A 17576-nucleotide genomic window follows, 5' to 3' on the forward strand; every position below is an offset into this window, starting at 1 on the left:
AGCGAATTTTCTTTGAATATGCGCGTGCTGTCTACGTTCCAGCAGAGGCGCGTGGAGAAGGATTCCAAGACAGTGAAGGGCGGCTGGCGGGGGGAAGAGAGAGAGTGGCGGCAATGAAGGGTCGTGGGTTCAGGCGTGTTTTGGGCGCGTGGGCCATGTGGAAAGAGACGTCGGAGTTTAATTTACAGGAACAAGCAAAGGTCGAGAGAGAGAGAGAGAGGGGTGGGGGATGAGTGGAGGTGGGTGGTGTCTTTATTGTATTCCCTCGTCTCTCCAAGTCTTCTTCTTACTATGTGAATTTTAATGGGTTCTCTCTCTCTCTCTCTGCCATCCGTTCTTTTTCCTTCTTCCTCCATTTTAATTCGTGGGTTTTTTTTTTTTTTTTTGTCTTTTTTTGGTTACAGCAGGAGGAAGGAAACGATGAGGTAGAGAGAGAAAGAGAGAGAGGGGGGTGGTTTACTGTAGAGAGAGAAAAGACTTTATAGAGTGGGAGGAGGAGGAGGAGACATGTCTAGCTTGATCCCAACAGTTCTATTCGTTGCTTCTTCTCCCCTGACCAGATCCTACTCAGGTCTCCTCTCTGTCTCTCCCTCTCTCTTATTCTTGCTTCTCACGTCTCTTCCCACTCTCCAGCTTTTCTATTGCTTGTGCTGTTTCTTTTTTCTTTGTTCCCTTGTTCTCTGCTTTTTTCTTCTTGTTTTCTCCTCTTTGGAGATATTTTCTCTCTTGTGCTTTCCTCTTCCTCTTCCATGGAGCTCGTTTTACTTGTTTGTTTATGTGGGTGGCATAGAATAGGATAGAATCTAGCTGGGTCGGTCTTATCCTCCTGATGCATGTTGAGTTTTCGAATCGTTGCTTCGCTTATCACTGCTTCTTCCTTTTATTGAAGTAGGCATGGGCACGTCCCCATGAAAAATCTTTCCCCCGTTGCTTGTTTTGTGGCATGGGGTCGTGTATTTTCTTGCTTCCGCTCTTTTGGCTGTGAGTTTCTTTGCTCTTTGGTGTATATACATCTGCTTCGCCGCACTTTTATCATGCTTATTCTCTTGGTTTAAATGACGGTCCTTCTATGTTTGCGGAAATTTTCCGTTTTTTCTGGAACGCATAGGAAGGATTTCTTCTGAATTTGTCGAGGCCCCATATGACCCTTTTTGATTCTTGTTTGAACGAGTCATGGCCAAGATGGGGTCGTTGAGAAATTTTTATTAAAGGGTCCTTTTGGCACTTGTGTTTTGGCTGATTCATTGGCCAGTTGGAGTTGAAACTTGAGACCCCCACCACACCCTCAGGCCATCTGTTCCTTTTTGTTTCTTGTTTCGATCTGTTGCATGTTGTCCACTTGTACAAACTCTGATCCACCTGTCTCATGTATTGACTGGAGGACATAACGTTAGCACTCTTCTGAGCTTTTCTGGAGTTAGGGTTCTTTTTCTTTTCAATTCGTTTTCTTTTTTTCGTTGCCCTTGTCACATGAATCCGGTGAATTGCATTTCTGGACCAGTACATTGGATCTGCTACTCCCTGTGAATCCCATTTGTTGGGTCAATCTGGGTTTCACATTAGAAATGAATTTAGCCATATCACATTCCAGGTTGTGATGCATTCTTGGAACACTCGTGCATGCTTAACATTTGACTGCGGATACAAGCGATCTCTGTGGTGATTGCAAATGCTAGCTTTGTGTCCGTGTCTCCTTTTTCTTATCTATTCGTTTCTTGAGCAAGGGGTTTTTCACTGAGAGTTGGCTTATCTTCTTTTGCCTTTTCATAGCCTTATGTTTTGTATCTAGGGAACCTAAGATACATTTCTATAAACTGCTGGGGCAGTCAAACTTGCTGGCTAAATTAATTTGCTCTCAGTATTCTAAAATTTGGTTTGCAAAGTCTGTGGCTTTTATGTGAACCTTTTGATGTTGTGGGGTAGAAAATATATGGTTTTACTATTAGCTATTGACCTTTGTCAAATTTGTTGTTTGAAAAGCTTGTAGCGGTTGGTAATTCATAACGTGCTTTTTGGTATATATATATATATATATATATACATATATATATATGTATAGAGAGAGAGAGAGAGAGAGAGAGAGAGAGGTTACTACGGTTTGGAATGATTATTTGTTAGCATTCATCAAATTTTTGGATTCGTGTCATAGAATGGGAATGGGACTGCAGCTGCGCTTCAAGTGCAAGTATCTTACTGGGTTTGCCTACACTGATGGGGTGGTTGATGGCGGACAAATTTTGCACGCTTTGTAATATAGCAGATATTGGTGCTGCATTTCCTTATAAATTTAGTCATAAAGGCTGTAGAGATTTTGGAGGTTTGTTTGACTAACATATTCCCATGGAAAGAAATCTATCACGGGTTGTGTACCAGTTTGGAAGAGGCCACTTATAGGAGACATTGGTGTTTTCTTGCTGTAAAAACATCTGTCCATAACAGAGCTTATCTTACAATTTTTTCTTGTATTTGCTGACTTTTGATTGATGGTAGACATTATGTACTGATAAAAGTTCACATTAGAAATTTAACTATTAAACAATTAAATGCCTTCATCTAGCAGTTTGAACACATGAGCTGACAAATGTCTCACAAGTTTTTACATGGTATTGCACAAAAGGTCTGGCGATCAACTCTCTCTAGGCCCTTATTTTCCTCCCCATCTATAGTTGTCTCTAAGCTTCATTCTTAGAGAAAGTCAAGCTTACATATGAGAGGAGTGTTAGACACGCAAACCATGTCTTGATGTGATAGACAACTTAAATTTTTTAGATTTGCTGGCAGTGGTTTAGCAAAATTCTGTAGTGTACGTAGGAAATGAAGGTCAATCAATTATCTACGGGATCTTTCTCTCTCTCTAGCTCTCTCTCTCTCACACGCGCGCGCGCACAGAGACATGTGTATGTATAGCTTTCATTCGTATGAGATTGTCTCGAAGGAAAACTGAAAGTTAATTCTATGGGTGGCTTCAACAAGATATAGGTGATATAACCAAATACAAAAACGAGAAACTGGTAAACATCCTCATCTAATTGTGAATTTTGCAATCTGCTTGGAAAGCATGACTTTGCAAGTCAGCTGTGCATGAAGAACTTTAACATGTTGATTCAGTTTCCTAAAAAGTTTGTGATTGCATGTTCTTGTTCTTTTGGGGCATCTAGATGGTAATAAGCCTGGCTGCTTTAGACGAAAGAGTTTGATTTCTCCAGATGCTTCCAGTCAGTCTTCTTATTTGTCTCTTCTGTGTGCCGCAACATTCACAGACACGCACTGACACACATTAACTTCTTCATGTTGACAAGTCTTAGATGTGTTAATTCTTTCTTGAGGTGCAGATTTTATAAGTATCAGGCACTAAACTTTTTATCCGACTTTCTCTATTCTTTTCCGGATCCCCAAAAAATCAAGAAGTTATTTATTACAGCACGCATCTAAGCATAGAGCAGGATTTATCCACAGAATTGACTTTTGTCAATATCTCGCGGCTTCATTTAATTTGTTTAGTTTAGCTTTTGAGACATAATTCTTCGTGGCCTTTATAATAACCATGTAAACAGCCCCTCCTCCAGCTACAACTTACAATTTAACCCACCCTTGATTCTGGAGCTATTATTGTCACAAATAAATCCTTTTATTCGCTTATAGAAGCCCTTTTACATTTAACTGCTGATGCAACCGTCTTTCATTTTGTTTGTATGTTGCATTAAGTTCTTGTTAGGTTTCTGCCTTCCCTTACTTTTCATATGTTTGATTAAAAATTCCTCGCATGATGCTGTGTTTCTTACCTCAAACTGCACCTCCTTCATCTGGAGAGACGAAAAAATGGACTTTATATGTTCAACTCACTGGAGTTCATTTTTCTTATGTGAGCAGCTGATATCTGAATGAGTTGAGGGGAGTTCATTTCTTGTTCACTGTCTACTTGGATTTGGATCACTTTGTAAATTGCTGAAACTAGATGCCTATAAGAATCCAGAACTTGCCAAAGAAAAGTTTCGGTCAAGGTTCAATCCTTTCAATGCCTCGTGCCGGGGTAACTTACCCATCATGGTGGAACCCAAATGAACAGCAACTTCCGCCATCTTTGCCCACAAATAGTGGCTTGAAAGTGGAATCTCCACACATGCTCCATCATCAAGCGAAGCCTTTATGTCTTCAAATACAAGAACAGGAATCATCTTCAACTCAATCAGCTGGCAATTCTTGCCATGAAGTGAGCATCGTGGGTGGGGCCAACTCTCAAGATCAAAGCATTTCATCTGAATCTGGTACTTTACTTTTGTCACTTTTCTGCTCTTCTTTTTCTTTTTTATGGAGGAGACTAGGGGAGGGTGTAAGATGGAGTAATATGGGTTTATATGTGTGTCTGTATGCTACAATTGATAGATTTGGTTTTGGCTCATTTTTCAAGGGCATTGTCTTGTTATGGTGCTGCGTGACTATGTCTCTCTGACTTTAGAACTAACCTGAGAATCTAGTTCTGATCATCATTAGTCGTAGCATTTCTTTCTTGACTTAAGTTCTATAATTCACTGCTCGAGCGTGCAACTCTCATTGGTTGAACTTTTCACTGGATGATCTTTGATTAAGGTCAAGATGAAAGTTGTGGCAGGAGCTTTGAAGGTCAGACAAAGCCAATTTTCTTGTTCAACAATCCAGAGATTGTCTTTAATACGTCACTACCTGATCAAAGCCAACCTCTGGTATGCTAAGATTTTGGTTTATCCTCGTTGGTAGATTGTTCTTCTTATGCGTGTTTCACTGTCCAGATTCGTGTTCCATATCCCCCAGTTGATCCTTATTTCAGTGGGTTGCTGGCTGCATACAGACCGCAGGCTATTGTAAGTGATGCACATATTGAAAAAGTTCACATCTTCTTTAAGTTTTCTTTTTGTTAGACAGAATGCACTTCATTTGCTGAAAAGACATGATTTCTTTACATTGTGAGTAAATTCCACCTATTGTCACTACTTGTAATCGAGTCATTGAACTTTAATTTTAATTATCTTAAAAAGTGAAATTTACCTGGGACCTCTTGTAGGTTGCCAATTTTTTTAACGTTCTCTAGATGTTCCCTCCCCTACTTTCAACTATCTTTGGAAACTTTTAAGGCTTTTATTTGAAATCTCAGATTCAATCGCAGGCTGGATCCCAAATGTTGGGGATGGCACCTGGACGTGTTCCATTGCCACTTAACCTTGCAGACGACGGACCAATCTACGTCAATGCAAAACAATATCACGGAATTCTTCGGAGGAGGCAGTCACGTGCAAAGCTGGAGGCTCAAAACAAACTAGTCAAAGCTCGAAAGGTGTGTTCGGGTTCATTGATGAGTTGATCTTAGGCTGCCCTGCATACGGTGTCATGAGTCATGAGTCCAGATCATGAACTCCAGTAAATCTTTCTCCTGTGTGAAGAAATACTACATATTAGGGGAGTTCTACTAGTGCCCTTTTGATTTCTTCTATTTCTCAAATCATTGACTAAGAAAATCATTTGGAATTGGTTTTGAGCTGTGGCCGACAATTAGTTCAATGAGTATGCATAACAGGTCACTTCTGCATGCGTATTGGCTTTACCCGGAATAATATGACACCATTAATAGCACGAAATAGTGAAGGGAGGAAAAACTGAAATAGGAAATTCAAAGAAACTTTGCATATGTTGCATTCTCTAGAATTCCACCTCTTCAGAAGATGTAGTGTAAAATGATCCCACAGGATGTAGCAGTACCAAGTTATCAACCAATTTAGTTTATTTGTAATCTTGTTTCTGTTCACGCTAATTGGGCAAAGAGGGTGCTAGTTGGCCACCCTCCTACTCCCTCTTGTGGGCTTGTCCTGCACATTCCAAACAAGAAGGAATTTGACTAGATCGAAAGCCTGGAATGATTCTGGACTACTTACCCAAATCACTCTTCTTCCTCAGTTCTGCAATGATTCAAAGACCAGAAAGTCTCTGAAAGGATAACAGGTATGGGATTGACTCCATGCTTGAACTGAGAGAATAGATTGATAACCCGATCATTCACATATCCTAAAGCTTTAGGGAAAATCACCTACCCCGTAGATTGCTGAACGTTAGGTAATCTGATTGTTTCTTTGCGTCTCTAAAATCAATTAGCAGGAATAATCAAACGCTCTGTTTTGTTGTAAGTATTCAACACAGAATGTGTAATAAATTCTTTTGTGATCCAACTGAGGAAGCATTTGTTTGATAATGTACTTTCTCTCCACTGAATAGCACAAGGCCCATAAGTTGTGTCTGTACATGGCACTGAGAGAATAGGTTCTTAGATATGAGCTAATATAATAATTGAGTGAGTAGGCTCTACGTCGCTTTTTAAACTTGAAAAGCAATTAGTTTCTTCTTGGTTCTAGCAAATTAAGACATAGTTGGATGAAATGCCTGCGTGATCTGATGTTGGCTCGAAGTTATGTGGACATAAAAATGAATGAAGCCTCACAGATTGCAGTCCCGTCAGATCAGAGTGGTTGCTAAGTTGGTCGTGTGATTAAATGGTGATAATATTCTTCTGTTTTAATTCCTTGACCTGATCAAATGCAGCCTTATCTTCATGAGTCGAGGCATCTTCATGCCCTGAATAGGGTCAGAGGATCAGGCGGCCGCTTCCTCAGCATGAAAAAGCGTCGGCAGCTCAGCCCAGGTTCAAGCAATCACAGCCCATGTGCCACTGGACCTAGAGATCGAAATGAAGACGGTTGCGGACCCGAAACTCACCTAGTGGGGGCCAGTGAGCGGCAGTTCACTTCAACCATGACCAGTTCCAGTGTCTTGAGCATGTCAAACAGCAATGCGGACTTCTATCCGGATAGCAGGTTCTCCGGAATCTCCGCCCACATGAGAGGAGCGATGCAGTGCAACGAGGGGCTCATGCGCCGCGGCGCAGCCCAGCACTGCTCTTCATCCGTCCGGTGAGTAAGTGGTGCGCGGTTCTAAACCCACTACGTCACTAGATGGGGCAAATCATCCTTGGCTTTGTTAGGTTTAATTCCCAACTGTTCCTTTGGTCGCGTGACGACTGACTGACGCCGCCGTGTTGTCTGATACTCTTTTACTGATGTTGATTGAGAAATTCAAGTTAAATGTGTCGGTAGATCTGTAGAAGTGTCCATGAAGCCTTCCTGGTCATCCCGGTTCTTCGTGAGTATGTTGTAATTGTTCATTGCATGTCTCTGTCTGTGTTTGCTTAAGAAATTGCCGTACACATTGCTTCTGGCCTGCAGGAAAAGAAAACTTCCGCACATTAGAATCAAAGCTTTACTTGGTTAATTTCCCTTTCGGGAATGAAATGGAGTTAGGAGAGTAAATAATGGGTAGATTGGAACTTGCAATTGAGCTCGTTGATGCATCGAGCTGTGTCCAATTTGAGAAGTGATCTTAAGGCCGGCCAAGGAGCATTTCCTGGGCATTGTATTCTTTGAAAAATTCAGGGTTTGTCTCCCTTTCCCTTTTGTTGGGTGAAGATGGACTGGAAACGAAGGAAAAAAAAAAAAGGAAGGGAAAATGACAGAGATGATTTTTTTTCTTTGAACTTTAATTTAACATGCAATGTTGTTTGTAAATTTTTTATTTTTTCAATGTGATTTTTGAACTTTAACTCATTGTGTAATGTTGTTCTTGAATTTTTAATTTTTCGAATGTGGTGCCGAACTTTTGGTCCACATTCAGTTTAGTCCTTATACGTATAAACATGTTTGGGATAATTGTCCCAAAAGACTCAAGCTTATTGTACGGCGGTCAATTCAATTATAAACTTTTTAGCTGGATTAATTAATTTCAAACTTTTTGACAATACATCAATGTAGTCATAACTCTTTTAAAAATATGTCAATTTAGTCCCAACCTATTTGGATAATTAGTAGGGAACACTATATTGACAAATTGCCAAAAAGCTTAAGACTGAATTGGCAAATCATCAAAAGGTTTAAGAGTAAACTATCATAATTGAAAGGTTTAAGGTTTTTTAGATAATTTTTTAAAAGAACGTTCAATGTCATCGTTGAACTTGAATTAATGGAATTTATCAAAAGTTTAGGGAACACATTACACATCGAGCTAAAGTTTCAAGACCACATTGAACAAATTAAACGTTAAGAGACGACATTGTATATTAGGTTAAAGTTATTGTTTGTTAGTGTCCCAAGAAAGAGAGAAAGAAAAAAAGAAAATGATGTGGATTTATGGTTTCTTTTCTTTTTCTATAAATAAATGATTTGAAAAATCTTTTTTTTTTAAAATGATGACTAGTATCGCTTGAAACAATTAGCCACCAAAAATATTTTCATTATCGATAATAATTTATACTTTACATTTTCGTGGCCGATAAAAATATTTTTCTTTATTTCATTCCGGTAAATGATATAAGTAATATTTCAAAAAAAAAATTCAAATCCTTCGCTTTGGGTATTAAAAATGAAAACAACGAAAAATCAAAACAATGACGGCATGATATAGGGAGAGGAGGGCACGGAATCTTATCTTACAAAAGAATAAAAGGGAGAATAAAAGGGGTTACATCAACCTAACTTTCGTTAATTATTTAAAAAAAATCCAAACTTTAGTTAAAGGGTGCACGTTAGACACTAATCTACCAATAAAGAGGTGCAAGCGGGCCCTTTGGCTACAAAAAGAAACAAAAAATGGTTTCATCACTCACGTATCCCGGCTATAAAACTAATCGCAAATGAAGTTTTCATGTTAAAGAAGATAAAATTAAATTTGGCGAGGTATCTCGGGGATTTAACTCATTGTGAAACGAGTTTTTTCATCGTATGAGAGAGAGAGAGAGTAGACTATTCTTGCCTATGATAGATTTTAGGAATATATTCATTGGAAGTAACTTATCATGAATATACAGTTGAGTCATAAAACTTGCAAAAAATATAATCAAATCTTAAAATTTGTTATATTTGTGCAACGAGCCATTCCGTTAATTCACTTGGCTAACGATAATGTGTAATGAAAATTAACATATGGTAAATTTATCGCAAGTGTACAAGTTTATGATTTTTTATAGTAAAAAAAATTAGTTTTTGGTAAATTTACCGTAAATGTACCGGTTTACAGTTTTTTGTGATATTAATCTTAATTTTTAATGAAGGGAGTCTTTTCTTTTTCAAATTAAAGTATGAGAATGTTTTCACGGAAAAATGAGAATTTGAGAAAAATATTTCGCCAATATATAATAAAATCGACCAATGAGAATGAGAAAATTATTTTAAAAAACAAATCAAGCGACATTTAACGGTAACATAACTATGGATATTACATCCGATTAATAGTACCTAAAATAAAAAAAAAATAGTAAAAGTAATTCCACGAGAATGAGAAGGTTTATATCTATAGATCTTGTAAACGCGACTCTATGGTGCATAATGTCTTATGTGTAAATTTGCAAGTGCTCCAACCTTCGGCCGGCGGGGACAGCAAGCTCCGGCCGGAAGCCTCTCCAGCCGAGGAGCTCTCCGGCTACTTGTCCCATCCACAATCAGCCAAAACCTAAACCAAAGCCAAATTTCGAGAGGGTTGGAATTGCGATCTTGTCACTCCTCTTCGAGTTGGACAAGGAGAGGGACGTGTTCTTGGCGAGGAAGACGAGGGAGGCCGATGAGAGAGGCGAGGTCTAGAAGCTGTTTTGAGATTGAGATCGATCGTTATACCGATGGAAGCACTCAAGCTTGCGCTCGCGATGAACGCGCTTGAAACCGATGATGTCAATGATGATTTTGAGCTTGATTTTGCGGAGATTTGGTGACTGAGAAATTTTAGAGTTTCTGTGTTCCTTTTCTGTTCGGATTAGTTAGGCACCACCAATGATTGAACCCCGATTAGAATTGACAAGGAACAGAGGGACGTAAAGAAGAAGGAGAAGGAAAACGAGACTCGGGAGAAGAGAGAATAAAACAAACGGGACCCACAGACCAAACAAAAAAGAAAAAAACACTTTCGTAGAATGGCAACCAAGATGCTAAGGGTCGATAGCCCTTCAGAAACGCGTATGGTAAAAAATTATTCCAAAAGTGTTTCCAGAACACTTTTGCAGCAAAGATGAGAAACAAAAAAAACTTGTTTCTGAGTTTTGGAACACTTTTTAGAAACAACTCGAGAACGAGCTTGTGCAAGTCACCACCGCCAACTATTGTCGGAGAGGAGTTGAAGCGGCGGCCGCCGTCCGTTGAAGGTCGTAGCCGGTCGCCGGTTGCGGATCTTTCCTTTTGATGAAAAAAATGTTTTTTTTTTGTACTTGCTAAACTTGTTTCTGTTTTTTAAAATCGTAGCCGGGAACAGAAATACAAAAAAAATATTTTTGTTCCAAATATGTTCCTGAAAATAGAAACGTTACCATACACAGCCTAAAAAGGTGGACTCATAAAGGCTAATATTGCCAAAACAGCGAGACACGAGAGTGTCTTAGCCATCACGAGAAAATCGCAACCCATAATTATCGGTTGGTTGGAATATTACAAAGAGCGGCAAGTTTGTCTATTTGAAGCTGGAAATCATCCTTACTGTTGTTCCAGAGCTTTATTTACATGGATTGCTCTTAATGTGCCTTGGCTTGGATTGTTTCCACACAATTTTTGAATGCACAGTTATACTTTTTGTATGGAAAGCTAACAGTGAAATCGTACATGAAACAAATTTTGCTATTCCTGCCTCACCTACAAAGTGAAGTAGTAGATAAGAGCGAAGAAATTAAGTAAATTTCGGCAACGGGGAATACCGATGCGCGAAAAATCCTATTTTTAGACCCTCCTGCGGAAGATTATGAAAGCGAGATGACTCGAGGGTGATAAATTGAGACGGTCGATGAACGGGGCCCGACCAGGTTGGATAAAGCATCGAGCCTAAAAATTCACACCCGCCCAGACTTGTACGTGAGCAAAGAGATATCGAGTTTTCCGTGCTAAATGTTTTGTTCCTAGGAGGCAGAAATGGACAATCTTGGTTTGAGTGGGCTCACTTGGGACTCAAATAAAAGTCGGACATTTTTTTACGAGAATGAAAAAAAAAAAAAAAAAGTAACGTAAGAATTCAGACCGGATTTAAAGTTGAAAGTGTTTTAATGAAACAAAAAAACAAAAAAAGGGTAAAATTAAGATTTTACCTAAAGTTGAATTTTTTTTTAACTGTATTAGGCGTATTTTATTTTTTATTTTTTAACTCGAGTTCTTCGCTACGGTCGTGAACAACCTTTCACCTGAAACACCGAAGGTCTCTCGAGCTTTTTAGTCGTCTCCGTCTCGCCATCGCATCGCTTCGATACCGAACGCAACAGCAGCAGAGCAGATCACATCGTCGCGCTCCTTGCTCTCTCTGCGAGAGAGAGAGAGAGAGAGTCGGAAATGGTGTCCTACGTGAACGCGTTGTTGTACGGGGTGGGAGGCATAGTGGTCGCGGGCATGGCGTTGCTGGTGGCCTTCCAGGAGCGGCTGGTGTACGTGCCGGTGGTGCCCGGCCTCACCAAGTCCTACCCCTTCACTCCCTCCCGTCTCCGCCTCCCCTATGAGGACGTCTGGCTCAGATCCTCCGACGGCGTCCGCCTCCACGCTTGGTTCATCAAGCTCTTCCCCGAGTGCCGCGGTTAGTTGCCGATTGATCGCTTGTCCTTTTCCGGTTCTTCCCTTGAATCGCGCGTCGTTTTGGCTTTAATTCGATGGGATTCGCGCTCGAAATGAGTGTAGTAGGGTTTGGATAGTCGTTGGATATAGATCGAATTATCCGAAATTGGACCTTCCGTTGGCTCGCGTGGGAGTTCTGCGCCCGGCGGTGGTTTAACTGGATCTGGTTTCTTCGGTCGCTGGATGACTTAAGTAGTGCTTTGGTGCATTCTAATGATTGCTATTACGAGCTTCTTATTGAAGCCCAAGTGCTTTTTGAAGCTTCAAGGCTTGGTAGGAAATTCCTGTTTGATGCTTTGTGGGTTTTTGTTTGTTTGGAGAACTAGGGGAATTGGCCTCGCAGTCAACTATTTGATTGAATTAACGATGTACACATTATGATTTGAGATAAATTATTGCACTATCTTTGCTGAAAGTACTGAATTGTCGCTAAACAGATGGTTCGACTGCCGTGTTTATGCCTTTTGCAGGCGTAATCGTTTATTTCTCCATTGGTTTGGCGTGCTTTTACTATTCTTTTTTTTTTTTTTTGGGGCCATTGTTTTACTACTATAACCTCTTTCATAATCCAGGTTTCAACATAGTTATCTCTTGCGGATTGTTGTCTGTTTTGCAGGTCCAACTATTCTGTTTTTCCAAGAGAATGCTGGAAGTATCCTTGTTGTCGGCATTTGCACTCAATCATTACTATTTGTGCTTGTTAGTTGGCACTACATATCAATGACTCAGCTCTTGGTCATTCTTACCTATGATCCAGCTAGCTTCTATTGCTATTTGTTATCCTTGACATTTACATCAACAGATATTGCTCATCGTCTCGAAATGGTTCGCATTATGTTGCAGAAGTTGCATTGCAATGTGTTTATGCTTTCGTATCGAGGGTATCTATCTCCTTTTTCATAAAACAAGTTCAAGTTACATTTGGATTTGAGTTACCTGGCGGCTTTCATATTTTTCTTCCATTCAATCGAGTATGTCCGTGTGCCTTGCAGATATGGGGCGAGTGATGGCTATCCTTCTCAGCATGGCATCACACTAGATGCTCAGGTGTCGTAATCTATTAATTCATTTACTTATTAGATTTTTGCAAATATTCGATTTTCATTATTCAATGTGTTTGGTTAGGCTGCATTGGATCATCTTCATGCAAGGACTGACATTGATACCTCCAGGATAGTTGTATTTGGAAGGTCACTCGGAGGAGCAGTTGGAGCAGTGCTTACTAAAAAAAACCCCAATAAGGTATAGGTTTTGCTTCTCTTCTCAGCCCGACTCGACTTTCATCAGTATGAAGTTTCAAACTCAGGATCATCAATAAACGGCCACTAGAATTCCCAGCCTTACAAAATATACACAACTCTTTTGACAAGGGTATTCTACAAACCTACAAATAAAATGAAGCCCATATATTGACGGAGAGAAGGTGGTGAGTTCTAGGGCTTCAACTTTCTTTTGGGAGGCCAAACGGTATAGTAACTTAGTAAGCTCAACTTACTATGGAGGTATAAAATGGTAAAGTCGATTATTCTCGTGAGCTACTCTAGTCAAAACTTGAACTCAACTCGACAAGTTACTTGAATTACTCAACTTGACTCAAACTTGGCAAAAATTGAGTTGAGTGCGAGTGGACAGCAACTTGTGCCCAAGCAGCTCATGAGTAGCTTTAATTGTTTTACCTTTTGATTGGGAGTGACGGCTACATCAATATTTTGGAGTGACTTTTTGTCTTTCAATGAACTAGTGATGACAAATCCTCTCTTATAGTGTTTTGTAACTGACAGCACCTGATGACTGTTTCATGTGGGCATTTCCTGGTCAATGTTATGTTGGCACAGTTTTGCTATGGTTATACGTAACTGCGTATTGATTAAAGTGGCTATTAAGGAAATTCTTGCTGTTTGTCACAAATTTGAGTATTCTCGAAGCAGAAATTTAAAATTGAGCTAGGCCCCAAAACAGAAAATTTAATATATGTCAAATTGGAAGGGAGGAGTTTTGGTATTGCTGTGTTTTTTATGAGGAAGGATGTTGTTGTAAATGACATCGCTCCGAGAGAGATGCATAAGAACCATACTTGATTAAGTATGGTATAAATGGAGCAGGTGTATGTTTAGTGGCAAGAATGAGAAGGGGGAATGTGGTGCTCCAAGCAGTCAAACTTGAGTTTAAGGGGCTAATGGATAGCAGATTTTCTCTAGTCCATTTAACTTGATGCTTTTTCTTGTTGTTTATCTCGATCTAAGTCTCTCCGCTGTACATGTTATGTTCTCGAGTTTGCACCTGATGAACGTTTTCAAATTTCTTTTTGTTGAATTGCTGAGTCTAACAATTTGTTCCTTGAAATTTCCACTATTCATACAGGAAACCCAAAGGATAAACGGGACCAGTCATCTCCTTTTCCCTTCCATACTGTTAGATTTAGATATAAAGCTTGTCATTGCTGAGAATCGGGTCACCTGCTTCCTACTTAGGTTGTCCTGAATATAAGATGGACAAGAATAGCCTCTTTTTTTTCCTGAGAATCACATTGTTTTTATAGATATATCTCTCGTCTGATTGGCTGTTCTTACAGAAACGGCGTTTCCTGGTTATACATGTTTTATTTTAACATATTGAGGGGGTGTGGACATCATCTTTCTGCTACCCTGTTTTTGGCAGGTTGCTGCTTTGATATTGGAGAACACTTTCACATCCATTCTAGACATGGCTGGAGTTCTACTGCCCTTTTTAAAGTGGTTCATTGGAAAAAGTACTTCTAAAGGCCTAAAAATTCTTAACATCGTTGTGCGATCTCCATGGAATACCATTGATGTCATTGGTCAGGTTAGTTGCATGCTGGAAGAATGTCTTCTTTTCTTCTTCTTCCGGGGTTTTCTAATTATGTTCTTGAAGAAAGCACCAAAAGGGGTAATTGCATTTATAGGAATCATGTTTTCTTTTTTGGGAAGTTCATCAAACCTTTTGGAGTTTAGAGAAATTTTATGGACACGCGTGATATTCAAAATCTTCTTAACCCCCTTTTGAGGTAGAGTTTCAACCCTCTTTACCAAGAGGGTTGATGCCGTTTGTGTCAAAAGGCCCGATTCCTCAACTGTTGATACTTGATTTACAATTGATATATGAATTGAAGATAGATCTTGATCTAATCTGCTTTAATTTCTATGACATTAGAAATGGTATTAGAAGTCTATCCATTACATCTATGACTATGAAATGTGAATGGAATGAATAAAGTGGAGTTGACCCCTAACTCTTACTTCAAAAGGGGTTATCTTTTGTGGGGATAAGCAGATTTTAAAAATAAAAGAGAGAGAGAGAGGGGGGGTTGGTTGTTGTTTCACTTGAGTTTTAAATGAAATATGAGGAGTGTCTGTGACATTTAGTACTATTTCGCTGTGGGACTATTGGTATGTGTATCAAGCTATTTTCTGCTAATATTAAAGGTAATGGAGCACCAAACTATCTAGAGGCGAATTCGTTTCTGGGCATTGACGCCGTTGTTCATTTTGGAGAAACATGTTTACATGGTTTTACTTATATTTCCTAGAATGGTGATCATAGCCCAAAATATCGATCAGCTCTTGGAGCTAATTCATGCAACATGTCTTACAATGAACAATTGTGTGTTTAGTTTGTTGAAGCATTGCAGAGTGTTTCTTGGTATTTTCAAATCCTCACATCGTAATTTCTTACATAATGTTTAATTTCAGGTTGAACAGCCAATCCTTTTCCTCTCTGGATTGCAAGATGAGATGGTCCCCCCATTACATATGCAATTGTTGTATGCCAAGGCAGCCACTCATAACAGGCAATGCGTTTTCGTGGAATTTCCAACTGGAATGCATATGGATACTTGGTTGTCAGGTGGAGATCGCTACTGGAGAACTGTACAACTGTTCCTTGAACAGCATGTTCCGGAGAAGAAAGAAGAAAATCAATCATCTCAAAATGAAAATTTTTCAGGTAAGGGAAGCCTGAAGTCACCAATGTGACACCTTGTTGCTTTGTTGATAAACCCTAGACGCCGAATTCCGTTCTTCTTTATCAGGTAGTTTCGTTAGTGTTGTATTTGCATGCTTTGACACTGGATAACAGCACTCCATTTTGGAAAACATGGGCTGTTCATTTGTGGCAAGTTTTTCTCTATTGACATTCTTTGCAATTTTTGAACCTTGTCTCTGAATTGCAACTGCATTAGGCAATGTGACTGTGAAAGCTTCTCTTTCTTTTTCCACTCCCTTTTATTTCGGCAAGAATTACGTGCTGCTCACTAGGTAGCGCTGTTGCATTGGTGGTTGTGTTTGTACATTTCTGCACTCAATCTCACAATACAATTTGTGGTTAACCCTCTCTCTCTCTCTTCTCCTCATTTAATTAGCCGGTACACCACCTTTTATCTCTCTCTACGCATGAAGGAGACTGAAAAGTTGCACGTCTCTCATTCCTCTTTTTTTTTTTTTTTTTCGTGGCTAAAACTCCCTCTCTTGCCCTCCTTCCATCTTTACATTCAACTTTTCTTCTTCTTTTTTTTTTTTTCCATTTTTGTTCATCCTGTGTGGCCATGGCCAAGCTTTGTAGTAGAGCCCACACGGCTCTGACTGCTAGGGCTGAGCTCTGCTACAGAGCTCCTGTGGCCATGGCTGCCTTGGTTGCCATGGCTGAGCTCTATAGCAGAGCTCTCATGGCCATGGACAGGCTTTCTACAAAGCTTGCAGGACTGGCTGTAACCCTCATGAGCACAAGGCCCACCTTGCACTGCTCACGCTAGTCGTGAGCAAGCTAGCCACAAATGGAGACGGGCATGGGGAGAGGGGCGACAGGCCGCAAGGGCGTCGATGACAGGGTCAGTTCGCTGCAGTAAGGTCGGCATCGGTTTTGCTTGATGGTGCGGGGCGTTTTAAGCTATGTGTGAGGAGAGAGAAAGGGGGGTTGTTTGTCTTTCAAAAAATACAAGTGTGAATTAGCCCATGTGGTGCAAGCGCAAAAAAATGTCTCGAGTCAACCGATCAGAATTTTTTTTTTAATAACTGATCAGAGTTGAGCAGCATCTAATTTTAGTCCCTTTTTTTTAATAATCTTTTCCTGTAAATATTGGCAGTGACGACAAAGACTAATTCTTTCTGCCACTTGACAGATTTTGATGCCAGTTAAGCTGCCGACTCCAGTCACTTGAAGTCCTAAACCCCAGGTTTTTCAATCTCCACGGTTGTGGATCCCCATTGCCGCTTGAACAGGGTCATGAGGAGGATGGGTTTTAGCTAAGGCCTTTCTATTCCCCTTGTTGGTGAAACCAAAAGGAATTGCTGAATGTTAGCAAGTACCTGAACTGAGATCATAGGATTACTGATGCACATATTGATCATTCCTGCAGTATGAAAGGCTTTTCCCAACCCTGTAACGTAGCAGTGATTTATCTAACCCATTGACTGTTTATCTAAAAATGCCGCAATTGATTTTGCGGAAACTTGTGTTTGGTCCCGAAGGAAGTTCGTTCCTTGGAAAGGGGGTCGAAGATGTTTTCGCCAATCATCTCTCCTTATGGTATGATGGTGAAGCAATATGGTGCATGAGAAATTGATGCGTAACACGGCTTTTTAACACGGATGAGCTGAAATAGAAAAACACAGTAACAAACTGGGATTGCAGATGATTTTTTCTTCACCTCTCTAAGTAATTTGATGAGGTTTTATCTGCTGGAAACAGAAGTTTCCTTTTGCTTGAGTGAATGAAGGCTTTGGCTGCTTTTGGCCCTTTGCCTGATCAAATTCCTGAAATCTTCAAGAACGAGGGGCCAAGCGCTCTTGCAAGCCATCAAGCATGTTGCGAGGATCGTCACTACAATCTGCATAGCATCTGTCGCCATCTCGTTCAAACCATCAATAGCAGCCTTTCCTTACCTAATTGACATGTCTCGGCTTTTTGCAAGCTGAATCC

At 40.0% G+C, this 17576-nt stretch overlaps 2 protein-coding genes across 11 annotated transcripts; both read left to right on the forward strand.

Annotated features, from left to right (window-relative positions):
* Positions 1-450: 450 nt before the first annotated feature.
* Positions 451-7261, forward strand: LOC115740667 (nuclear transcription factor Y subunit A-3-like). Of its 6 annotated transcripts, none has more exons than XM_030674211.2 (6): positions 451-571; positions 3871-4265; positions 4588-4700; positions 4767-4838; positions 5129-5308; positions 6565-7261. In XM_030674211.2, exons 2-6 carry the CDS (start codon positions 3956-3958, stop codon positions 6934-6936), a joined length of 1047 nt encoding a protein of 348 aa, XP_030530071.2. In that variant the 5' UTR covers positions 451-571; positions 3871-3955; the 3' UTR covers positions 6937-7261. The 6 variants fall into 6 exon arrangements, with proteins under 6 accessions (XP_030530071.2, XP_048133169.1, XP_048133170.1 ...); XM_048277212.1 differs by having other exon boundaries at positions 5141-5308; XM_048277210.1 differs by lacking the exon at positions 451-571 and adding an exon at positions 658-1682.
* On the forward strand, positions 2064-17101 carry LOC115740669 (alpha/beta hydrolase domain-containing protein WAV2). 5 transcript variants are annotated; one of them, XR_007198061.1, is made up of 9 exons: positions 11208-11604; positions 12259-12294; positions 12445-12523; positions 12635-12689; positions 12768-12884; positions 14301-14465; positions 15353-15605; positions 16777-16847; positions 16889-17101. XR_007198061.1 is itself a non-coding variant. In XM_030674217.2 (8 exons), the coding sequence occupies exons 2-8, from the start codon at positions 11367-11369 to the stop codon at positions 15632-15634; spliced, it is 972 nt and encodes a 323-aa protein (XP_030530077.1). In that variant the 5' UTR covers positions 2064-2087; positions 11345-11366; the 3' UTR covers positions 15635-15980. The 5 variants fall into 5 exon arrangements, 4 of the variants coding, with proteins under 4 accessions (XP_030530077.1, XP_048133171.1, XP_030530078.1 ...); XM_030674217.2 differs by lacking the exons at positions 16777-16847; positions 16889-17101 and adding an exon at positions 2064-2087 and having other exon boundaries at positions 11345-11604; positions 15353-15980; XM_048277214.1 differs by having other exon boundaries at positions 16770-17101.
* The last annotated feature ends 475 nt before the right edge of the window (positions 17102-17576 follow it).

This window comes from Rhodamnia argentea, chromosome 4 (genome assembly GCF_020921035.1).
Source record: "Rhodamnia argentea isolate NSW1041297 chromosome 4, ASM2092103v1, whole genome shotgun sequence".
NCBI classification, from domain to species: domain Eukaryota; kingdom Viridiplantae; phylum Streptophyta; class Magnoliopsida; order Myrtales; family Myrtaceae; genus Rhodamnia; species Rhodamnia argentea.